The 25,773-nt window shown below is 41.1% G+C and overlaps 2 protein-coding genes and 1 long non-coding RNA gene across 4 annotated transcripts in view; 2 read left to right on the top strand and 1 right to left on the bottom strand.

The window, feature by feature from the left end:
* The window catches only part of LOC127358032 (septin-7), a 33,705-nt gene extending 26,503 nt beyond the window's left edge, over positions 1 to 7,202 (top strand). Inside the window, exons 8-13 of one of the 2 annotated variants that reach the window (XM_051390882.1) lie at positions 1,072 to 1,123; positions 1,805 to 1,930; positions 2,315 to 2,335; positions 3,512 to 3,647; positions 3,733 to 3,878; positions 6,089 to 7,202. In XM_051390882.1, coding sequence (XP_051246842.1) covers positions 1,072 to 1,123; positions 1,805 to 1,930; positions 2,315 to 2,335; positions 3,512 to 3,647; positions 3,733 to 3,878; positions 6,089 to 6,125 — 518 coding nt within the window. In that variant the 3' untranslated portion in view covers positions 6,126 to 7,202. The remainder of the gene's footprint in view (positions 1 to 1,071; positions 1,124 to 1,804; positions 1,931 to 2,314; positions 2,336 to 3,511; positions 3,648 to 3,732; positions 3,879 to 6,088) is intronic. The other variant, XM_051390883.1, reaches the window with a different exon arrangement.
* Positions 6,242 to 15,911, bottom strand: LOC127358137 (uncharacterized). Its single transcript, XR_007882365.1, has 2 exons — positions 15,441 to 15,911; positions 6,242 to 7,475 (listed from the first exon to the last, which is right to left on the bottom strand). It is a non-coding gene; the product is annotated as an uncharacterized LOC127358137 (long non-coding RNA).
* Positions 15,912 to 15,954: 43 nt separating this feature from the next.
* eepd1 (endonuclease/exonuclease/phosphatase family domain containing 1) overlaps positions 15,955 to 25,773 on the top strand; it is a 30,797-nt gene continuing 20,978 nt past the window's right edge. The window contains exons 1-2 of the mRNA XM_051390817.1: positions 15,955 to 16,140; positions 16,263 to 17,187. Of these exons, the coding sequence (XP_051246777.1) occupies positions 16,340 to 17,187 (848 nt within the window). The 5' untranslated portion in view covers positions 15,955 to 16,140; positions 16,263 to 16,339. The remainder of the gene's footprint in view (positions 16,141 to 16,262; positions 17,188 to 25,773) is intronic.

Genomic DNA, 25,773 nt, shown 5'->3' with positions numbered 1-25,773 from the left:
GTTTTTCTTAAAAGATTACTCAAAACGATTAATCGATTATAAAAATAGCTGGCGATTATTTTAATAGATGACAACTAATTGCTTCATTGTTGCAGCTCTAGTCATCTCAGAACAACAGCAGCTAAAGAACTGAGTACAGCCCAGTGGGTGACTTGTAGGAGTGCCACTATGAAACTGGTTTTCCACTAGCGTTTGTCATCCATGGGGAATGAGTTTTGGAATACCACAAATGTTTTTGGCTCCATGTCAGCATAAATATGGAGAGAGGGCGGGAGAGAGACAGAGAGAGGGCAAGGTCCCTGAGAAGCTATGTAAGTGACTCTACCACAGCAGTCCAGAGAAACCTCAGGGGACTGTGGTGAGGTTTCACTGTAGGAGGGACACAAACAGCAGCACATGATGCCACCTGCTGATGGCTACTGGTACTACAGCCATGAGAAAATGAAACCCAGTATCCACATCATTCATGGTGTTCATTTTCATACTTGCTTTCTTCATATTTTCATATTATCACTTATTCGTATACAGTACCACTATCATGGCATTTCAAGAATTTCTCTTCTGTTTCATACTGCATATATTTAACTTTCTGGTACATATCCACATTTTTATTGTTTTCCCTCACTATGAGACACTCTTGTTGCACTGTCTTCTGTTTATTTGCTATAATTCACTTAAGGGAATACCATGGCTAACCAATTACTATTGCTAGCTCTGGCCATTGGTTTTATTGGTTATGATAACATTGTACTCACCAAGAAAATTGAGGGGCCTGGGTATATTGCAACATCATTAAAAGTAAGTTATATGGCAAGAGCAGTCATACTTATTGAAGTTGTCAGGACACAGTTTGTTGCCCCAGTGGCCATATTTCTAGCAATTCTGCCACATTCCAAGATCTCAGCAATCACTTTGGTGTTTATATGATGCATTGTTGAATATCGTTTGCCATATTTCTGTCTTTCTTTGTTGTATTCATAAACCCTACAGGGATCAGTTATGTTCATTTGTTGCAGTGCTATAATCACTCTGTGTTATTGTATCTAAACTGCTCTGTGTCTCTTCTCGCAGTGGAGAACGGAGAACACTGTGATTTTACAATCCTTCGGAACATGCTCATCAGGTGAGTAAAGACACAGCATGTGGGCTAAGTATCAGTGTTCATTACCTGACACGATGCTGTGGAAAATGAATCCTCCTTGTGCTCCTAATGGTATTCCCAAGAATCCACCGGGCCTGAACGAAAATGGAGCCAAGAAAGCTGTAGAGACGCTTTGTGCCGGTGGTTTGAAAATAGTTGTTTGTTGAGTCTCATTCCCAGCATCAATATTTGACGACCAGGGAATGAGACTCAGCGATCATCTTTCTCAGCTCTGATTGGTTGTTTTTGTTCAGACCTGCTGGAACCAGATTTTTTTCACAGATTATCTGTCTCGTGTTCTGCTGTCAGGATATAGTGAAGGTTTCAGCAAATATGACAGAAAGTTATTTTTATAAAAGATACTTACTGCAGCTTTAATTCATAAGAATATTCAGACATTGGAACTGAAATGTGAAACAAATATTAAAATATTCTCAATAAATAAAACAAATAACAAAAATATTGGTGGATTTTTAAACGATAAGTCAATATTGTGACAGGTGATAACGTATATCGCAGGATAAGTCAATATCATAATTATTGTGACAGGCCTATATAGCAAAGTACAATACTTGTGTTAAACCATATAAAGAAAAGGTATTGATATTTCTTTTTAAATGATGTTATAGTGAGAGTAAATGTGCTATTTTACTTGTTTTCCAGGACCCATATGCAGGACCTCAAAGATGTTACAAACAATGTGCACTATGAGAATTACCGCAGCAGGAAACTTGCTGCAGTGACCTATAATGGTGTGGACAACAACAAGAACAAGGGACAGCTAACCAAGTAAGTTAATCTGTACAGTGTGAGCTGTTGTTTCTGAAATGAACTGTAGTAACGTGAAATAATGGGATGATGTTTGGCTGCTGTAACTGTGGAGGAAACTGCAGTTCAGAGGTCAAAGTCTGCAGCGACTACAGATTTAAGTTCGCAAGCTGTCACTTGGGCAGTCCAGACCTTTAAACCAGTTCCTGGCCCAAACAAGCCAGCACTAACCCCCCACTAACTGACCACCAGTATCAGTTGTGTCTAATCTGACAGTACTAACTGAGGCACCATCTGACTGCTAATCCACCGGCTGCAGCTGTCAGTGATCACCAGCACCCTCACACAAGCTAATGCATGGTTAATGGCAGCATGCTAAGTGTCTGTGCATTTGTTTGTTTTTAGACCTGAGACGACTGACGGCATGTAAGTGTTAACTTCACTTCTGTAAAACCTCTCCAAACAATGCAGTTTTTTACTCCTCTGTCCATTTTTATTTTCCCTGCTTCATAGGAGTTTCTCGTTTTCTTTTTGCTTTCAAATGTATATACTCAATACTGAACCTGGTGACCTTGTTTGGCCATATATTACATAATCTCATAGTAATATTATCAAAACATGTCATTGCTTATAAGCTTCTACATGACCTCTGTGTAATATATCCAATCAAAGTCATTCACCAAAGCCTGTAGGCCTTCATCTGATTTGTTTTTCAGTTTCATTAGACATTTCTTATTCACCACTGTTAAGACCATACTGTGCAGCTACTGTGTAACTAATGGCTAAATACTGTACAAACGCTGGCTAATTAATCTATACTATATGACAAGAATGTGGCATAAAATGAGCACCCATCAAGATGAAACTGTTCACGTCAACCTCCTAGTTTGTCTTTTTGATATCTACAATGGCTATGATATCTCCCAGTTGGCTAAAGAAGCCCCAGAGATGTCAAATAAACTGGTTGCAAAATACATCACTTAGTTAGTTATAGCTAAATAAAATCCACTAACACAATCAATTCAGGTAATTAAAATGAAACATGAAGAATGTTATGCTTTGTAGACCACATTGGCATCCCTAGAGTCACACTATTAGCATAGCTACATTTTATAATAAATGGTATACGGTTTATTTGCCATCATCTGTACACAGCTAATGAAGAAACTTAGCTCAGTAACGTGCCAAAAGGCTAACTTAGAATTAATAACAATGTAAAAGATTTTTACTAGCCTCTTAACATTGCTTATTAACACGTCAGACAAGTTTTACATTCACAAACAAGATGATATCAGCTACAAGATAAAGACCTCCAATATGGCTGCAGAAAAGTGTGGTGTTTTGTTTTTGATTAGTATCAGAATTAGCATTTCTTCTCCTATAACGCCTGTCCTCCTGACAAGCCCCTGTCACTTCCCAGCTACAACCCTTGCAAGCAAGCTGTGCTTTTCCTCCTCCCCTCATCCTGCCTCCTCTCCTTTCATCACTCTGCAGTCAGGAAGACCTTTATAAGTGGGAGGGGAGGGACACATTTCTGCTTAACACTGCTAAAGCAATCCATCCTGCGTACTGTCTGTATGAACGCTGGCTTTATGTCTCCAGGAGTCCTCTGGCACAGATGGAGGAGGAGCGACGGGAGCACGTGTCCAAGATGAAGAAGATGGAGCAAGAAATGGAACAAGTGTTTGAGATGAAGGTCAAGGAGAAGCTCCAGAAGCTCAGAGACTCCGAGGCTGAGGTAAACTACTGAGGGGGTTTTTTGTTGTTTATTAGCTTTTATAAATGCTAGATTAACCTCTGTCTGTACTCTGGTGTCCCTGCAGCTCCAGAGGCGTCACGAACAAATGAAAAAGAACCTGGAGGCCCAGCACAGAGAACTGGAAGAGAAACGCCGCCAACACGAGGAGGAGAAGGCCAACTGGGAGGCCCAGCAGAGGATTCTGGAACAGCAGAAACTAGACGCCTCCAGGTAAACACAAAAACACACGTGATGATCAATACTCGTTTATAGAGTTGAAGAGAAGGTTTACAAATTATAAATTCAATGGGCCAGATTTAAAAACCAGAATAAAGGAAGATGTGCCTATTTAAACCTTTGTTTAGCTTTAAGTTTGTAGGGAAGGTTTCTCAATATGCTGCCTCTGAATATTATATACTTTAACTACCACAAGGCACTCATTGCAAATTCAACACATTGGTTTGCTTTTGGAGAAGGCAGGGTTTAACCTACAGTTTTTATTCTCCATTTTATGTTTCAGTCTTCAGAAACGTATTTTCAGTAAAGCACTTCCCTACTTGGGACTGTCAGATATTTTGAACAGCTACTGAGCATGCTCAGAACTCACAGTGAAAACGTTGAACTGTAAAAGATACAATTGTTGGTGTCGCTGTATCCGTAAACCTCCTGCCCGATCGGGACTGCACATGTGCAGTACTCAACAGAGATGAGACAGAAGTGAGACGGCTCTCTCGTTAGCGACTTTAATACACTATGTACTTTACTTATTTTGTCATAATATCAGATTTAGGTATGCTGGGCCATTCAGAGGTTGCCTCTGGGCCGGATGTGGTTTCCAGTTATGAAAACATAAAAACAATTCAATCAAAATAAAATGTATAAAATAAATTGCACCCATTACAATAGGGAGTAATAAGGCAGCTATTTAGTGCAGAGATCCAACAGAAAAATAAAAGAAACAAAAGCCCTCTTCAGAATCCCACAATACTGCTTTGTTTTCTTTTATGACTTGGGAGTAAATTTCATTGCAATAAGGGCCTTCCCCCACCACAGAACCACAGTAGACGTTCTCAGAAGCCTTTCTTCACAACTGTGGTCATTTTGTGGTGTGGGCTAGTAAGAAGCACTAAGTGCGCCAGGTCCGTCTCTGGACCTTTGGTGCCTTAGGCAGGATGTCCACTGGCGCCCCTAAGTGGACTGATCTTTTCATGGGAATATTTTTCATAACAATTTTTAATATTTTATTATTTTAAATTAAGCTTTATCCAGCTTCTGGTTCTGTGCAGGGCTGTCTTTGAGTCATTTCTATATTAGGGTTTAACTTCCAATACTTGAATCTTATTTTCAATACTCTCAATCTTTTCCCTCATTAAAAAACTTGCAGGGCACATTTTAGGCCTGCGTTAAAACGAATGAAGCAGTTTAGACATGTTTCATAGCTCAGCAACAGTAGAGAACAACTACTGTCCAATGAACCCAAACAGTGAACACAATAACTGCAGTTGGTGTAAAATGAGAGATTTGCATTCATTTTGAGAAGAATATTTTCTGTGAGTATTGATCGGAGAGGAGTTTAGGAACTTTCATACAATTCTGTCTGTATTATGTGGTTTTTTTTCATCTAATAACAATTATACAGACTTAAAGGCTTCTTTTTGACAAATTGAGTGTTTTCTTCTCCCTGATACTTGGCCATTGTTCTGTTAGCTCTTTTGCTAACAGAACAATCCCTCTGTTGTTTTAACTGCATACTTTTCCAATGCAAGACGAGGCCGTTGAGCAGAGAGTGAAGGCTCTGTGAATATAGCTTGTGTTCAGAGCTTCCTGTAAAATGTATATCTTAAAAAATAATCTAAACTTTAAATATGACTATTTTATTTAGTCACAGAAATAAACAAAATCCTGAGATATAGGCCTACTGAGTTTTCTTACACCCTCCAGGTTGCCATGGAGCTTCATTGTGAATCTGTTGCAGGAATGTCTGGACAGGATTTAGACAAATTCTCCAGTTGTCAACCAAACAGCAGCACTTTAGAGGAGTGATTCATCTGAAAAGTGGCTCTGAATTAGAGAGAGTGCCTTGCTCACGTTTGTCCCAACCACTGTTATATTTTTTGTGGATCAGCAGCTTACTCTGACAGCTGTCATTGCAGGAGCAAACATCTGGATTTATAGCAATCAGAAAGCCTGGATTTACCAGTCTCCATCCTGTGGATTGGCTCATATAACTGTACTTTACCTACTGACTTACCCAATGAGCAGAACATGACACAGCACATTATCCGTAACCCAGTTATAAGTCTGATCCCAGTGTGGATCACATTATGAGGGTGTCTTAAAAGCAAGATGGATAAAGCATGGTGTACTGGAGAAGAGTTGTGCCATGTGTTTTCATTTTATTGCACCTTTTTTTTGACTGCTCTTCTGTCTTATTTTTACAGGACCTTGGAAAAGAACAAAAAGAAGAAGATATTTTAATAAATCTGGGGACCTTCCTGATGTTACAGTGTATTATTTTTTTGCCAACCCGCCAGCCTTGATTGTCAGAACACCTGTCAATCAACTACATCATCCGCTGTTTGACCATATTACTGTGTAATAATCAAGTGAAAGCCAGAGGGCAGTACTGTCTGGACTCTGAATTTAACCAATCACTCTCTCCTGCTCATCCTCATATTCCTCCTTAAAGAGCTGTTATTAACTTTGTATTGATTCAGTGTACAGTCCTGTTCCAGCCCACTGCTCACAAAAACAAGTGTATTCGCATGGAAAACATAAGTGGTGTTCTTCAATCATGACAAACTGGAGGGCAAGAGTTACTTGTACTTTGGGAATGTTGGATGCTGCACCGCTCTGTGCTGTATCCTTTTTAATGCCAAAAAACCAAACAAAGTGGTCGGCCTTTTACTTCCTGCACATTGGCGTCAGGCTGAGGCTCACCTCAGGCACTGTTTTTTTTTTTTTAAATATATATGTATCTTTCGGTTCACTTATTTTAGGTATCACATTTAATTTCCTCCCAAGATGTTATGCTCTTCCATCTCCTGTAATGTAAATTGTATAACCACAAACTGCAGTGTTTTACTTCAATCATTTGTAACATTCTTATATTTTTTTCCTTGTTTTTTTCCTTTTGTATTGGCCCTGGCGTAGAAATGGTGTTCATTTTGTTTTCAATATCATAGCCGGTGTTTTCCAGCCCTGCTCTTGGAAGCCAAACATATATTCCTGACTTCACTCATGCTGAGTGTAACAACGTAAAGAAACTGCTCTTGAAGTGCTTTTACATGAACACATTTGAACTTCTTGTGCAGATTTGTTTTCCAACAGAATCAAGTCTTTCCAGGGGCAGGGTGTGGGAAGCTTCTGTTGGATGTTGGTGGATGAGAAAGATGGAGCTGAGATGCTTCAGTCAAACAGCGGTCAACTCAATAACTGCACCAAGCTGGCTTTCTTTACATCACATTTAGCACTGTTGGTGTACTGCATCTGTATTTTGTAATGTCTCGTTTTTATTGTACAAAGTCACATAATAAAATTGTGATGGGGAAAAAAGCACTTGTTGGCTTATGTTTGCACATTATACACTAAACCCATGCTGCTACAAAGGTCTTCACTCTTCTGGTTTTAGGTGTTGGAACCCGGCTACGGGGGCATTAGTGAGGTCCACTGATGTTTGGTGACGAGGCCTGGTTCACAGTGCATGTCACAGTTAATCCCAAAGGTGTTGGATGGGGTTGAGGTCAGGACTCTGCACAGGCTAGTCAAGTTCTTCCATTTGGGTTGTAGCATTAAGATTTTCCTTTATTGGTCCAAACAGCAGCACCTCTAAAACAAATAAAACATGTTGCAGTTAGTGTAAAACAGTGAAGTATGTTGGTTTCTTAGTGCAAATGCAAAAACAGTATACTATAAAGGTTATAGCACATTCTGTACACAATTTGTATATTGTATGGCATTGGAATGCACCATGAGAACATCAGCCCCAGACCACAATTATGTGCACTGGGATGTCCATATACTTTTAGCCATGTTATGTAAGAAGGGAACAGTTAGTTGTTAGAGGCACTGACGGTGTCTTGAAGTATTCAAGAAACAGGAAATGCAACATAGACAACTATAAATATGATCTTTTGGCTTTACAAAATTCCAAAAGATTACATTGAGTTCTTGAGTTTGCATTAAGACTGTAATGATGCTTACTTCCAGCAGGTAGCAGCACAGGACTGCACTGAACGTCCTTCCTCATGCTAATGAGTCCAGGGACTTTCCAAACCTTTGATCAGCCTTTATCAGTGACTTGCTGAACTTTCACCATGACCCAGGTGTTTTTTGTCTTGATGTACTTAAAACCCTTATTGTGCTTACTAAAGGATTCACAGTCAGCTTGTGTTGTCATAGCCTTTCACCTACTGAAAAACATCTTCCTTTCTAACCTTTTGCATACTGTTAATCTGCCTGAACAAGTTGGACTAGAGGCTTTATCAGGAACACAGTGCACCTCAGCCTGAGAGTCATTAGGCCTTTTCAAACCAAATAGTAAGGGACTGCCAACTGCAGAGCTGCCCCGAGAACTAGATACCTTCATGAGCTTTTTTTATGTTTGCATTCACAATGTCAATAGGAACGGTGGAGCGACCCAAGCCGGCTGTCACTGTACACTTAGTCTTGACCAATCACTGTACAAGGTTCCCCTTGTGCTGGAAGAGCACCTGCCCTGAAGTAGGAGCTAAAATAGTCCCTCAAAACTGTTCTAAGAACTTCAAACGTTCCCAGTTCTTGAAGTATGGACACAATAAAAAGGGGTGTGTGCCCTTCTGTTCTTAGAGCTATGTAAAAGCCTAGTTTAATGGTTTTAATTCCTTTAGAATTACAGTGGAGTGGTTACTTGTGACATTCTGAGACCACTGTGGGGTTAAGAGCGGCTGCCAGCAGTCATTCAGGGGGTTCTAGAGTTTTTTTGAGGGTATTCCAGGGGTCCTTGAAGGCCTACTAGAGGATTCTTGAGATATTGAGGGTGTCCTTTTGAGGGTCAAATAACGGGGTTCTTAAAGGAGCTCCATGTCTTCTTGTTGGAGAATGAAAGGCTTTTCAGGGGACGATAGAGGTTCCTGATGGATGTTCTTGAGGGATTTGGAGGATTCTTGTGGAGGTTTCACTGAGGAGTTTTTGACAGAGGCCCAGAGGTGATTCTTCAGGTCTTGTAAGGGTCACAGGGCTAATGGGGGATGTTTGATAGAGCCCCAAATTCTTGTGGGAGTTGTATGGGCTTGTGGGCTTCTAAAGGTTTATGGGGTTCTTAGCAGTGGAGACTTGGGGTCATAAAAGAGATTCCATTAAGTTGGCTCTGAAGGGTTTTTGAGGTGGTTCTCTGAGTTCCTTTGGTGGATTCAGGCCTCCTTAGGAGGGCTAAAGATTGATGGATTCCAGGTGCACTTGATTACAGGGGTTCTTGACAGGAATTGAGGTATTCCAGGGATCACTGGAGAGCTCAGGGCTCCTTAATGGGGTTCTTTAAGGGGTTTCAGGCATCCTTAAGAGGGTTCTTTGCTTCCTTGAGAGGGAACCACATGGGTAATGAGGGTAATTTTGAAGGAGCTCTTGAGTTATTGAGGGTTCCCAGGGATTATTAGGTTTCAGGCATTAATGATAAGATCCCAACAGTCTTTAAGGGGTTTCTGGGGTTCTTCAGGTGACCTTAAAATATACCAGGGGTTTCAGTGAGCCCTCTCCAAACATACAGAAAATAAACTTCATCATTTTATCTAGTAATCATTAGCCTTCCCATGCAATTATGCCTTCTGAGATAAAATAGTTCCCGTTAGACAAACAAAAGAGTGGCAAACTTTCCTTCCTCTTCACATCAAAAACATTGTCCTTGTGGGGATAGAAAACTTTAACTACATTTAGACCATTCTGGGACACTCTCTCACACACACACACACACACACACACACACACACACACACACACACACACACACACACACACACACACACACACACACACACACACACACTGAAGAAGTTGTATTGCTAGGAAACGGCTTGGGTCCAGGTTTACTTCCTGTACACTAATGACTTTGGCAGGCACTGAGTGTAGACCCATATAGTGAGGTTTTCCTACAGACAGCCAATACATTGATTTCCACTATATAGTATCTAATCAGTCAACCAGTACCATATCCATAGCTGATATGGTCAACAGATTTCTATTTTAAAAAATCAATATTGGTTCCAATTATTGATGTAACCTTAAATTTGTCTTTCCCTCTGGCTTATTCAAACAAAAGGTGGACCCTTTGGACTCCCAGCGGTTGTACAAAACACACACTGCTCTCCTGCAGCATCACGCCACAGCCTACCCAGTCTGACAAGTGGTCTGCTTCAGCCTCTCCTCTCACTGATTGGCCGGCTGTGCCCTTGGGTCACCCAGGTGAAGATACCCTCAGCCAGTTACAGAGGTGTGCGGTAAAAACCCATGTGTTAGCCCACATGACAAGACAGGAACTGGTCACAAATCTAATTCTGCCTATGGCCCAAAATGTCAGGGACCCACCCTGACTGCATTACAATGATCTCTATGTTCAGGGGAGAGAATAACCCACCATTCCTCCCTGTTAGTTCATTGTGCTTTACAGCCACCATTGCTGCCAAATTCTCCCCCTTATCAGGTGGATCAGAGGCAGTTCATGTTAATTGCTGTTCTGACATTGACCCGATTCACTGAGACCTGCAGTTTTTCTGGGTTAGCGCCAGCTCTCGGCAAAATCACAAGACTGTAGCAAATGTGTCACAGGTACTGTCAACCCTCCCTCTGTCTGCACCTGTTTTCATACACTCCAGATAAAGCATGTTATTCACCTAGTAAGGCAACAGCAAGGGGCATATTCAGCTCTCTAATACATTTTTTGAAGACCTATGCAAATACTTGGCATTTTGCACAAATATTGAAATAGATTTTACTTGTGTAAAAACATTTTTCACGCTAAAATATCTTCAACTCCAAATGATTGCACTTTTATTGAGTGTGGAAAAGCAATCATGGAACATTAAATCTCTTCTTTAGATCATATAATATCATTATACAACATCTAACATATTACAACAGCTAATAGTGACAGGCCGGAAATCCAAATGTATAATGGATCCCACTTTAAAGATTATACAGATTAAGAGTCTTCTACCAGCTCTGTGAGGCTGTATTTGTGCTTCGAGCTAAATGCTAATGTCGGCATTGCAATATGGCCACGATGTTCATGTTCAGAGTTTAGCATGTGAGCATGCTACATTTGCTAATTAGCACTAAACACAAGCTACAGCTGAGACTGATGGGAATGTCATTTGTTTTGCAGGTATTACCAAAATAGTGGTGGAAATTGAGAGTTTGACCTGATACTGTCAGTGAGGATATTGACCCTGACTTAATGCCATTGTACGCCAAGTCTGTTTTTGTTCTCTGAAATTGTTGCACATTTAAAAACATCAATAAAGTTTTCGGAACAGGTTTGATTTTTTTCCCTCATCGTTTTTGACACCCTGGAGCACATTACTGTCTCTATTTTAAGTGAGAGGGCCACAAAATCATCCTCATTGCGGGGGTGACTCCATCTTGAATTTTGCAGCAAACAGAATAAAAAATTGGACAAAGTGTGAAAGGTTTCTGTACGGAACAAATTTAATCAGATTACTGAAAACTAAAAATTATTAAAAATACAAACTTGATGTGCAAAGGCCTTTTTCAAGTTAATACAAGTCATCGTTTAGAGAGCATCTGGGGGTTTTCAGTCCAGTTGTCGAAACATTTCCCCCAAAACCATAAATGTCAGCTTAATGGTGGTGCTAGAGTAACTCTAGCATCAGGGGATCAACAACATCATTAGGATTCATCCTCTGGCAGCCATGAATGTTTAATAGAAATCCTTCCAATATTTGGCATGTTTCAGTTTTGGGCCGAAGTGATGAACTGACTCTGCCACCCCTAGATGTGTGTAAAGCCACATCAGCAGCCCCTAAATGGTGCCAGTTTTTTTAAAACTGCACACTGTATTGATCAATTGAAGAATATACCAATTATTTTTTCTATTCTTAGAACCTTACCTCATAGAAAATCCAACAACAAACAATCTTCCCATTTGATTTTGAGTTTATACAACTGTATACTCTTGACTGTGAATGGAAAGGTCTGGTGGCCTGGTTATCAGTTTTTGATATCTTGTATAGAGTTTTGACAGTTTGGCGTTGGGAAGCTGAGTCTCGGAGGATTTATCCTCCATTCACTCCATTTATTAAGCTCATCTCCACCACCTTGAGTTCTTTGTACACTCACAAAGCAACAACACACACAGCAGACAAAACAAGGACACACCAGCAGGGACGTTTATGTAATGGGGAATACAAACTGATTGACCAATCACTGCATATCATCTGATCTCCTCTGGCCTTGGTCCATAGACTAACGCAGGTCTTCATTTATTGTACCACGTCAATTGTCAAGAACTCAGACTTCCAAGAGACACAAGATTAGTACTATTAGACAACAAGCATGGGAAGAGGGCTTAAGAAAACATGAGTTCTAAGCCACCATCATGTTTTTGAAATTCATCACTATGAAATCTAAATGCTCATCATAACTGATTTGGATGTGGATCAGACTCCAGATCATTCCTTTTTTCCATTTGCCCTTTTAGGGATGTTGATGCCTTCAGTTCGGAGTCCTTTCTTGGATTATCATATCTGTGCTTGAGATCTTCTGCTTTATCCATGTTGCATAAGAGCTGAGGTCAAGAAGAGGTGGCCATGTTGAGTATTTATGCCATGGGGCATCCTGGCTGTAAATAGAGCTGTGATGTGAACAGCAGCTTATCCTCACTATCAGAGGATAGTCTGCTGACTGTCTGCAACACACTCTGTCAGGTCCAGAGATCCATGTCACTGCTTACTAATTGAACATTACACCATTTGATAGAAGAGTGCCATGTGACAGAATTTGCATTTGTAACATGGGCTTTTTTTTTTTTAAAGTGGCTACCATAAAATGTATTTTCTTTTTTGACATGTTTAATGTTTAAAAGAAGGTAGGGCACAGTCCTTGATTTGTTAGATGTCATTTTTCACACTGTGGAGAAGAACACGTGCTAAGCATGATACCTATGATCAAAATAATAATCCTAGATTCTCTCATTCAAGATTCAAGATTCAAGATTCAAGAAGCTTTATTTATTCTAAGGGAAATTGCTGTGCAACAATTGCGATACAAAAGTGGAGAAGTAATACAAGAGTAAGAATCAAGCTAGCATAAAAATAAAACAAGTAACTAAATGCAACAAAGTGCAAAGCACAATAGGGTAAAGCTAACATAAAATAAAGTACAACAGTAACTAAATGCAACAATACCACAAAAATGACAGTTAACGTAGGTATATATAATACACAACAATACACACTGTGCAGTTGGCCGCATAAATTGAAATAAAATAAGTACAACTAAATATAGTGAGCAATTGTTTAAAGTGATAAACAGTGATAAAGAGATAAAATTGTATCAGCATAGTACACACAAAATGAAGTGACGACGTGATATGATGGGTAATTGTGGAAAATCTATGTAATTAAACAGTCATCATATTAAACTAGCTCTTATTTTGGTATGGACTCCCTAACACCCTCTCAAAAACCCACAGGTATATCAAGGACAGCTAGAATGTTGTGAAGGGCCCCAGAATCTTAAGGACGTTTAAAAAAACTTTTAGGATTCCCCATAGACCTCCAAAAACACAGTTACCTGGCTGGGACCCCCCAAAAAATTCCATCAAGCCCTTTCAGAACCTCTGAAATCCTCTCTTGGGCACTAGAATACTCTCAAGAATGCCAAAAGCCCACCCAAAGGCTATTGGAACACCCTTGAGAGGTAAAGAATTAAGAATAAAGGAGGAGTAAAGAATTTAGTTGTTGGCCCTAGTAGAGGGCCCACTTCAGGCCCATTGAATCCTCACAAGAACTTCTATGTGCTCCTCAAGAACCCCTGCAATCTTCTTAAAAACCACTGTAAGCCCCTTTAGAACCCTTGAGACCCCCATTAGGATCTGTAAAACCCATTTTAATACTCCCCAGAACTCCATCAAGGATCATTAGAACCCCAAGGACCTCCTAAAAACCTTTCATGTCACTGGAACACATCAAGAACTCATAGAACCACTCAAAAGCCTCTGGAGCACCCTAAAGAACTCACAGAGCTCCTTCAGATATCCCCTGTTACCTTTTAATCTTTACAAATCTCTACGACCCCTCAGAAACCCTCAGAAGGGTTCCCAACTCCTTTTAAAGTACCTCCCAAAACCCCTCTCTCACACAGCCATTCAAGAGCCCGTAGAACCACTCAAAACCCTATGGAGCTTCATATAAGATCCCACAGGACTCTATCAAAAGTCTACTGTTATTGTGATTTCACAGAGACCAAATCCCTTCGAGAACTTGGAACACTTTCAAGAACTCACAGAACTCTATTTATTTGTGGCCCTAAAATACTCTTAAGGACCCATAAAACCCTCTGAAGATCTATTGGAACCCCCCTCAAGTCTCTGAATCCCTCTTTTAAAATTGCTGGTGTGGTATATTTACAAAAACTGTTATTGTGCACTTTTAGCACTGAAATCAACAATGGTGCACATATTTATTAGTCCCAGAGTGGGTTCATGTAACTGTCCCTTTGTGACCGTGTTTCTTATTTCCATTTGGAAAGAATATATTTTAAGCTATTGGATTTGTGACCAGAAAAGACAGAATGGTCTATCGTATCGATGAATGAGGAGCTTTTCAACACCAGTACAGAAGAGGGAAAGCATAAGATCAATGGATAAGCACAGGCTTTGTCCATAAAGAATGACACCAAAGCATGTGTCTTATCTGAAAGTATAATGCTATGCTAATTCAATCAGGCAGGATCGGAGCAGAAGGAGCCGGAGTGATATTTGCATCCTTCCCTTGATAGACGCCATGGTCAAACACTGATAATTTATTTATTATTATATAATAATAATAATAATGGTTGGGTGACTGGACAAACTGCATGTATCAACTCGTCTGTCTGTCCGGCTTCGTTTTAAACTTTCAGCTTAATAGTGCAGTTCAGAACACAAAAAGGTCTTTGCAAATACTGATAAGCAAACTGATCATAAAATCAATTTAATTTGGTGCAATATTATAATGCAGATGATGTAGGCCTATATTTTAAAGGTTATCCTGGATAATCATATGCTTTTTCACTCTTTTTTTACACCAGACATATACCATCAATTATTAACCTCAGATAAAACCAAATTTACATTTGGATATATAGGCCTATTGTATGTATGTAATCAGCTCCTCTTCCCGAAACAACATTTGGTTGTCATGCCTGGAGCCACTCCTCCTGCTGCTGCTGTAATGATAGAGGAAGTTTTACACATGGCAAAAGAGGAAAGTGTTTGGTTTCAAAATAAAAGCCTGATTGACATTATTGACATTATTTTTTATATTCAACTTTGGCCACCAAACAGCTCCAGGCACCAGAATAAGACATTTAAATATACTGTTTATGGAGAAATTATAGGTATATGAAATGTAAAATGTTCTCTTTTTTTTCTTTTTTAAAGAAATTATAAAGACTAGTCTGGTTGTCTATCATGGGGGTCCAAATGTGCACAATAAATTGAAAATAAATAAATAAATTGAATTAAGACCCAAAAAGAATAAACACACAAACTATAAAATATTAACTTGAAGTTATTTTGCTCAACCAATCAAAACAACCAACCTTTCTTGTTCTCGTTCGCAGCTCGTCAAATACAGATGCTTAAGGATCCAAAGTTTCAGTATTTGACCCAAAGTATGGGCATTTGACGACCTGAGAATGAAACTCATCAATCAACTATCGTTCTGGACTCTGATTGGTTGTTTTCATTCAGGCCCGGTGGATTCTTGCCAATACCATCAGGAGCACTAGGAGGAGCCAGAGGAACCTGATTGACAGATTGTCTGTCTCATGTACCAGGCCTACTATTATTTTTGTGGAAATGAATAGGCAATGTAACAATTAATGAAAATAGGTAAGTGTAGAAATGAATGTACGGAAATAATTATAGTGGAAGCAAGTAAATGTGGATATAAATCACAGTCAAAACTGCTTTGTCTTCTTCTAGACTACTTTTATTTTGGAGCCTGTGTTCCGGTATGCGCCTGTCTGAACCTGTGTGACTTGACGCACGTCGGGCGCGATGGTTCGTATTGATGTGCGAGCTGGCGTCTCCCTGTCAGATGAGTGTGTGTGGAGGCCGACCTGTGGCCAGTCACACCGCGCGCTGTTGGAGGGCAAAGTTTACGGTGGAGCCGGTATATCCCGCTGTATCCGCCACAGAGGACGCACACACAGGCTGCAGCTGCGCGGACAGCACTCACACTCTGAGCCGGCGTGCGATACATGCAGCATGTAGCCGGGACTGAGGACAACCGCTGTGGTGCGTATGTCTAATGTCATCTTAAGTGAAGCAGTGTGTAATAAAAGGAAGAATCAGTGTGTGCGGGCTGTATATCTGTGTGACTGTCACCTCTCTGCTCTCCGCGGTGGTTGTTGTTTCAGCCTGTTTCTCTGTGCCGTGGCCCGCTGTCTGCTCCCGTCCGCTGCACTGATCCGAGCCCCGGTGACCCGCTGGAGCCATGGGTGGGAGTCTGGGCTGCCACCGCTCCATCCCCAAAGACCCCACAGACTTCAGCTGCGGCAAGCGCAAATTCAGCGCTGCGTGTAACTTCGGACACATTCTGGTGAACCAGGAGCGGCTGAACATCAACACGGCCACCGAGGAGGAACTCATGACTCTACCGGGAGTCAACCGCACTGTTGCGCAGAATATCGTGGAGTACCGGGACTGTATCGGGGGTTTTAAAAAGGTAGAGGACCTGGCTCTGGTGAGCGGGATTGGCGCCACCAAACTGGAGGTAATCAAACTGGAAATATGCGTCTCCAGCAGGACCAGTTCGTCGCAGCACTCCCCGTCCTCCCTGCGCAAAGACCTGGATCACCAGTCCTGCACCGGGATGAACATTAACACCGCCACCCCGGCGCAGCTCATGAGCATCCGTGGCATCACGGAGAAAATAGCCAAGAACATCGTGGCGTACCGGGCGGAGCACGGCCCGTTCAAAAGCATCGAGGACCTGGTGAGGGTCAACCACATCAACAGCTCCCTGCTGGACAAAATCCGCTTCCAGGTGTTCGTGGAGCGCTCCAGGGCGCCGTCCACCAACACCAATGGAGGGCTGACCTGCACCACCAAGTCCCACCCCAGCCCGACTTCATTCAGTCTCATGAGCGACGACCTGGACCTCCCTCCCGGAGGACCGACCCAGATCATCTCCGTGCGGCCCAACGTGGAGCCCCCGCCCGGCATGCGGGACGGGAAGCCCGTGGTGCGTCTGGCCACCTGGAGCCTGCAGGGCTGCTCCTGCGATAAGGCCAACAACCCGGGGGTCAAAGAGGTGGTGTGCATGACCCTGCTGGAGAACGAGTGAGTAAAACGTCCCTGTACTGTTCATCTGAAGTGTGGTTGGTAGTGAAACAGAGTCCCTGGATGAGTGCTGAGGGTCTGTACCAATTGAGGCCAAAGTTGACATGTTTGTGTGGAGGTAATGGAGAACAGAGGTCAGGGAGTGCTCACAAGTCTTTGGAAGGAAGCCATTAATGAACATTAAACATTAACTCTATTACTGATAGATAATAGCTGAACAAAGTATCCATACTGAAGCAATATTAGGAGAAAGACCCAGTGCATATTGTTTTAAAATTAGAGATCTTTTTTGTGTATTTCTGTTGTCCCTGGAGGAACTGTGGTCTATCAGCAGTTTCGCTCAGGATGTATTATTTTATGACACCTTGCTGAGTAATACTGTCGACCATAAAATCTATAAACCCAAATAAAATGTGCTAAACACACATAGTTTGCATTGTCACTACTGGCCATAGATTCAACTTATTTCTCAAACGTGCAGACTGTAGACCAGCAGTGTCCAGATCTTTGTGCTGATTAAATCCCATATGGATTTAGAAATGTGATCTAAAAGCATGGCCTAAATCTGTCCATAAAAACGTGTCCAGCAGCTCTGTAATAGGGTGCCATCCTCAGGGCCGTTCTTGGTTTTTGGCAGATGCCTTCCACCAGTGCCACTATGTGACTGCAGGGCCGTCTAGAAGCCGGATCAGGGCCAGATCAGTCTGCTACTGCACATCTAAGATAAACACACTAGAGCCTGGGGCTTCAGCAAGGGGTCTGCGACCCCTAGGGGGTCCTCAGAGTTACTGCAGGGGGCCACCAATAATTGTTTAATAATATTCTGAAAGTTTTTTAAATATTGGAATATGTCTGAAAATACACATGGCCATGAATCCAACATATAAGCACAGATACATTCCACATCTATGTTTAATATGCAAACATCAATATATGAATGCTATTTTAATAGCGTATTATTGATATTGATATCAAGGTATGTTCATACATGGCACTATAGGCCATCCTACACATTACTGTAGGGCCAGTTTATTATGCAACACAGTTGTATGCCGTAGGGGGCCCTGCTCCGGCTCCAGCTATAAGGGGTCCTTGGCCTGAAAAACGTTCACTCCACCACAACATTCCTGATTAGTGTTGTGGACTGATAATGTGTTCACCCAACAGTTTTTTAGTTTTTCTGGTTAAAAAGTTGATTAAGTCGGTTTTACTTGCAATTTTAAGTGGCACTAACTTAGTTTTGTAAGTTACAGAAACATTTCTGATTAAGAACTTTTTACTAGGTATTTTGTTTTCACAGTACAAGTAAAAATGAAGAAGAAGAAGAAAATTAAGACACTGTCACTTAAAATTACTAAAACTACTTGATCAAGAATGTTTTTAACCTACAAAATGTAGTTTGTTTTACCTAAAACATTTTGATGTAATCAGTTCCAAAAATGTTTTGTTTTATAACAGGTCTATTCGACAATGGCCTTACATTTTGTTTTTTTTATTATTTAAAAAAAACTTTGACAGTTCAACTAAACTTAAAGTTACTGTAAGAAAGAAAAGCAAATAACCTTTTAAGATTTTAAAAAACTGTTGTTGTTTTTGATTATTTGAAAACAAAAGCAGTTAGAAAAACCCTCAAAAAACAAAAAGTGTATAGTTCTTAATAATAATAAAGTAAAACATTTTATTTGCTTAAATCACTGAACTCCCCTGCCTTTATTGGGGACAGGCCTCTATTTGGGACAGGCCTTTAATTCCTTTAGCACAAAACTAAACTCTAACTGCTGCTTCTCTTGAGTTTTGTTCAGCAAATTTGACAACTAACATGATGATTATGATGCTGCAGAGGTTTTTATTTCCTTCTCTCTTGTTTACCATGTTACCGGTAAGTCAGAATGAATTAACGTTATACTTTGTTGTTGATCGTTTTCGTAAAGTATAGTGAAAGATTGAATCGTGGTCGTGGAGAATCTATAACTGATCTAATGATGTGCAGCATGTACATATTGACAGAAGTTTAAACATTGATATTTGTGTAGGAGATTGAAACGACTTAAAATTCGCTCAAGTGGGCGACCCGGTGGGTTTTAAGAGGTTTTATTCATCAAGATAATTTCTAGAAAACCCAGACCAGGCCTCTATTGGAGACCTGCGTTTATTTGTCAAAACGTGTAGCCACACCAGGCTTTTAAAAGACCTGCGTCTATTAGGGACCCTGCTTTTATTGGAAGTTTTATGGTAATTTCAACCTGAAATGAAGAAAAAAGTATTCAATTTTGCTTGCTTGGGGACCGGACCCACTGGCAGTAAGTGGGTCCCTATAAGCTTCAAGGTTAGCTGTGGATTTAAAACGGATCCTTTTTAAACCCAGTAAGCTATGTTTCCCCACATTTCCATCTGAGAATAAGTATTTCTAGTGAGACCTGGTCATGAACCCATCATCATGACAGGAATAAACCCTGCAGCACGCAGCAGTGTATAAAGCCAGTCTCATTTAGTCAAATACACACAAAAAGCAAGAAAAGGTGACAGTCCAACAATATCAAAGCAGCAGGTTTCTGGGACAAGCTTTGAGTGTGATGCAACATCTCCTTTTCTTTGATTCGCAGCATTGTTGTTTGACAAGGTTTCACTTGTACAGAGAATGAATGAAAGAGCAGAAAGAGCACTCGCCGTGTTCTTTTCGCCCTGAGTGCAACATGTGTGCAGATAGCAGGAAAACAGGCCTCTGTGAATCCAGGTTAATCTTCCCAGATAAACTAGAGAACAGTGTTTCAGTGTCAGGTTCCACAGTCAATGAATAACAAGATTAATTCAATAGGATTCTATGTGTGCTTGCTTGACAACAAACTGCTCTGCTCACCTCGTCCGAAATCTCTTATTAGCTCAGGCCTGAGATAGCACAGCATGACATGACATACAAGATATTGACTTTGTACTGCTCCCATGACTTGCTCACATGGTCACTAGGTTCTTTAGTTATTCTTTGTTCATAATATACACTTCTCAAACAGGGTGTGACTTTTGTTGGCACTAGTTTACACTAGCTGGGGTTGCCAGATGAAGTGCCTGGAGCTGTACAGTACCCTGCTTTGAAGGGTGGAGAGAGGGGGGGTCATGGGAGGGCATTCCTGCAGTACATGTTGTTACATCTGAAACTGTCACAATGTAAAATTAGTATCCTCTGCAATGCAGCCACCATGCTAGCTCCTGAACATTGTGTTCTCTGTCATATAGAGAGGCCACCATACCAAACTGTATTTGAAAATCGGTCATTTTAATGTTACTTTGCTTAAAGGTCCAGTGTGTAACATTTAGGAGGATCTATTGTCCGAGATTGAATATAATATTCATAGGTATGTATTCATTAGTTTATAATCACCTGAAAATATGAATTATTGTGTTTTGTTTTACCTTAGACTGAGTCATTTTTATCTACAGAGGGAACGGGTCCTCTTCCACGGAGTCCGTCATTTTTCATACATTAGCCCAGAACGGACAAACCAAACGGCGTGAGCTGTATTCAAATGGTTGCAGTCGGGAACTACATTGCTAGATGCCACTGAATCCTACACACTAGTCCTTTAAGACATATTAAGATGACACTTATCTGCGTACTGCGTACGAACTAGTTAGTTTGAAGCATGCTGAGACCTTTAAGACAATGCAGTTGCAGGGCTTTCGTTGATATGACCCTTAAGAGTTCAGTATGCTTGAGCAGGCGAAAAGTCTGCTAGCGGCTCCTGTCTGCATCGTGTTGCATCCCTCAGCTCTCTCCAAGTACTCTGTTGGCATATCTTGGCACAAGCAGGGATAGAGGCACACACTCTCAGACACTCAGCATGCAGGGTGTTGCACTTGGTTGTACACTTGAGAAGTGACAGAATAATGAAAAAGACAGCCTGAGAGATACCCTGACTACTTCCACACCTACACACACCTGGTCAATCACTGCATGAGGTGGATGTAATTGACACATTTCGGAGAGCTACAAAAATGGCACTTTCTTTGAGGCATAGTGAGGCCTTAATGCCTCTGGTTAGGTTACAGACTTGCACGTAGAATGTTCAGTTTATTAAGAGTTTGGTGCGTGACAGGATTGCAATTATCCATGTTTATTAAGCCATCCATAAATCTCCACCACACCCAGTGCAAACTTCCTTAGGTAAAGCCTGGAGCCTCACATGACCACCATCCATTTGAACAAGGAGCGTCCAACATGTGTTTTGATTAGAGCTGTCTGATTACCTTTGGCGCCATCTTAGATCTGCCTCCCTTTCCATCTCCCACCAAACCCACCCTCTTATAAATCTCCGCCACTTCCCTCACTCATGCTTCCCACTTCCTGTGTTCCCAAGCCATGGGTAACAGCCCTGACGGTGACATTGTAAGGATCATTGTTATGGAGGAGGAGGCGGCTGCGGAGGAGATACGGTGTGTTTGCACAGTGCTTGGGCTCCACTGTTTGAGCAATCACAAGATCCAGGCTGAGTTTACACACTTCCTGGCTTTCCCCCAGGCACAAGCGGAGAGCTACTAGAGTTCATTGAACTCCTGCTTACTAAAGGTTACACAGCAAACTGCCACCACAGCTCCCATCGGGCCTGCTGATGTCAGTAATCAGCCAGCCGTTAGTCAGCCTCACACACTGGGCTGAAGGGAAGTGAAAGAGCCGCCACTAGCTCTTAACAGCAGGGTTAATATGGATCAGAGTGTAGATGGGAGCTGACAGGGACTCGATTCAGAGAAAATGTTGGCTGCGGTGGTGAAAAGCTGTGTTGCTGTCAAATCTGCCTCAGGGATCTGCTCTTTCTACATGACAATTTGTAGGAGGACGTTTCTGTTCCTGGAGTGTGCACACTGTGCTTCATCAGTCTGTGGTTCTTTTCTTGTGTCACACAGAAGAATTTGGCTAACTCAGTGTTAAAACATTCACATCACATGTGTCTTGCAGTGCTGTGCAACTCCCAAACTGCATTAAGCAAGAATTTTATGAAAACAACATCCATCCCTGCTGTCCAAACTGTAAAGCTGTAAAAGAGAGGACAACCCCACAGTGCCACAGCTTATATTTATCCAATTTACCATCCAGCCTACCTGACACTTCACCGCACACAGGAAGTGAAGAATTAAAATTGAGTTACAGGACAGCAGTGAGGAAGTGATGTGTCCAAAGAACGCCAGGCTCACCAGCGTTAGCTCCTTTGTCATCATTTTGATTTCCTTTTGTATGACTCATTCTGGACAAGCCAGGCCGGTAAACATTAAGGGGCACCGTGCAGTTCACTGACACGGCTAGTAACAGAATAGTTCCACATTCTAGGAAATGTATATATTGTTGCTCCGCTACAGTATGGGAAATTCCTCCATTACTGCCTAAGATGCAGTATTGGGTCAGTCAGTGAATCAGATATATCGGAACATCTCTAAAAATGTTCAGTTAGCTATCATTACTGTGTAAAGTACTGTGAACATAGCTGATTTCTCAAAAGGAGAATCAGAATCAGAAATACTTAATTGATCCTCAGGGGGAAATTTGTTTGTTAGAGTTGTTCTACTCACACAATGTTAAGAATAGAAATTATACTTATGTTACTATATCTAACACAATATATAGAAAAACTTTAAATGAAAATAGAAATATAATAAGAGCCTAAGTCATTGAGCCTAAATCCTCATTGTAACATGAGTCAAGGAGACATTGGCTTTGTATTTAGATCATGTAGGTGGAACGTCAAGCTTCCTGACCTAAACAGGCTGAACCTTAAAGTCACAAGGTAACTCAAGGTTGTTTTTACTTTTTCCATCACAATGTCCAGTAATGGGGGTTGTTTTCAGTGGTGCCCTGTCTGTAGCCGACCCCTGACCTTGCTGTCAGGGCTGATGATGATAGGGGATGGTCGGCTGACATCACACTTAACGTGCAGAGTTCCCACTAAAAGCTAGCTGTAGTTCCTCACAACAGCAGTGAGTGAAAAAGGAAGAGACACCAGACAGACAATTACATCCTCATCCAGTCAGCCAAAGCGGTCTCATAGCGGACTGTGGTTTCTTTGTGTTTGCTTACTAATATAACTCAGTTGTGTGTCTGACAGATCAGTAATCATTTTGGCAGAATGCAACCTATCAAATCATGTACCCAAGCGAAGAACAGAATCTGTTGCATTGGCTGGAATCCAGGCCCAACGAGGTGAAGAAACCCTTTAAAATGCACTTACTCTCTTGCCTTCACATTTGATATCTCCACCATTTGCTTATGTTGTTAGTGGAGGTGGCTAACAGATGATGGCCCGGCCTGCTGTGTTTACACTGCGGCCAGTAAAGCCAATTCTATGGTAATGAGTTGCTGGTGATATTCCTGGCCTTTGAGTGACAGGCGTACAGATGGCAGCTGCTGTCGTCGCACTCTGGTTAATTATATTACCATCTAATCAGATCTGCTTCTGCTCCTTGTTTAGCTTATCATCACTCTCCTGAGAACTACAAAAACCACTTACCCTCTGATTGGTGTCTGTTTTCGGAATCTGTATTTCTCTTTCACATTTATATGTATATTTTCTTCTTAATCTGTGAATTAACCAGAATGCCATCAGTCCAAGTAGACGGAGAACATCTTTAACCTGACTGTGCCAAATGGTTTGTCACCCAGAACCGTCACCGTCAACTTCAACCAATCAGATCAACGAACCATATAACGTAGTCAAACTTCCCAAACCAGTCGGGAGAAGAGAGAAAACATTTCCACTGAGAAAAGCCTTCTTCTTTGCTCTTCTTTCAGTGAAGAAATACTCTCCAGTTCTGATATAAGTGATGTGAGCAGCAGCTATGCTAACCTCTGTAGCAGTCACCATAGTTGTCTTTGAGCAAAAACCACTAGTGTTAAATAACAGCTGTAGCTCATGCCGTAGCTACGACTAGGACGCTGATTGGTCTGAACTACTGTGGTTGGACATATACTTATTTTAAATGCATTACGTAACCATTCCATCATAGAGCCACACAGCAGCCCTGGATTTTGAACCCAAACTAGCTTTCTAGATAAAGTCTCCTTCTTATCTACTGTACAAAGTCATGCACATTGGCTTCAACTGCATGAAAAGTGCCAACAGTCAGTCTGCAGGCTGCATAGCTAATGAGTTAGTCAGCTGTAGCAGACTGAACACTTAGCTGCAAGAGCTCTCACTGTGTATTCTAAAGGCTGTGGTCCTAACTGTTTGATACCACTGCTAACAAAAGGAAGTGTGTCATTTACGTGTAAGTTAACGTCACAAATGTGCTTACTTTGTCTCCCTGTGCCCCGCTGCACACTAACACACCTGCTCAGAGGCTAGAAAAAAAATAAGCATTTCCAATAAACCCCCAAATAACTTTTATTCTTTATTAAATGATTGCGCTTCATTTGAAAATCACGTTGGCATTGTTTTTCACTGCATAGAGGGGTGACTAAATGTAGTTGGACTAACTGATCTGAGCTGTACTTTATGGAGATTGATTGTGCAGCAGTGTCTTCCCATTGAACTGTTTATTCAGCAGAAAGCTCGGCACTGAGCTCATAGTAATGGCAACCAGTGCAGGTCAGGTCTGCATCCTTTCAGAAATGACCAAAATCGACCAAAAAGGATGGAGTCTAGGTATGGCAAACAAAATGCCAAGAACACAATCTGGACAACCTGCATGTTGTTGTTATCATTTGTACTTTTTAGGTCTATATTTTTAATATTTAATTAATCATGCATTTGATCATGCGTAATTAATAAATACTTTATTACTTTTACTTTGTGCTGTACTCTAATCAGTTTGATTACTTCACTTGAAAACTGAGAAGTGTCATGATGGCATTTTTATGGTTTTCACTCAGATGTTATTTAATAATAATAATAATACATTTTATTTGTAAAGCATTTTTCATAAAAGAATCTCAAAGTGCTACAGAAACAAAAAAAAACCAAAATAACAAAAAACACTAAGGGCAATAACACATTAAAATCAGCAACCAATAAGAATACAAGTGATAAAATACATTAAGAAAAACAGCTAAAAGAGGAGTTGAAGTGCATAGTGAAATTAGAAAAATCTAAGGACAACTTAAGAACGCCTGCCTGAACAAAAAAGTTATATTTATAATAAACATGCAGTAGATGGTTTTCCTGCTCTACTGTAAACATTGATGGAGAAACACAGAAGTAGGTTGGTTCCTGCCTGAAACTGATTGACTTCTATCTTATTGTTTTGAAATGTCCACTGAAGCGAGTGCCTGTTGGGAGAGTACGTCTGTCTCACTCCACGGGGCTTAGGAAGCCATTGAGAACTGCAGCCTTAAAGGTATAGTTCAACAGTTTGGCAAACATGCTTCTATGCTTTGAGAAAATGGATACTGGTCTCATGTCTGTTTAAGTTGCAGTCAGCGATTCTTATCCAATACAACTTTTGTCAAATTAGCTGTCTGTTCTGTGTGCACTGAAAACAAAATTGGTGTTTGTACACAGCCGGGACACACAACAACATTCCAGCCAATCAGCAACAGGGGGCGTTTGTGCATGTGCACAGGAAAGGGGGCAGTGGGAGCGAGAGGGACAATAAACTCAAATATGA

This window comes from Dicentrarchus labrax, unplaced genomic scaffold (genome assembly GCF_905237075.1).
Source record: "Dicentrarchus labrax unplaced genomic scaffold, dlabrax2021, whole genome shotgun sequence".
Taxonomy (NCBI): Eukaryota; Metazoa; Chordata; class Actinopteri; family Moronidae; genus Dicentrarchus; species Dicentrarchus labrax.
This window is presented reverse-complemented; position numbering and strand designations above follow the sequence as displayed.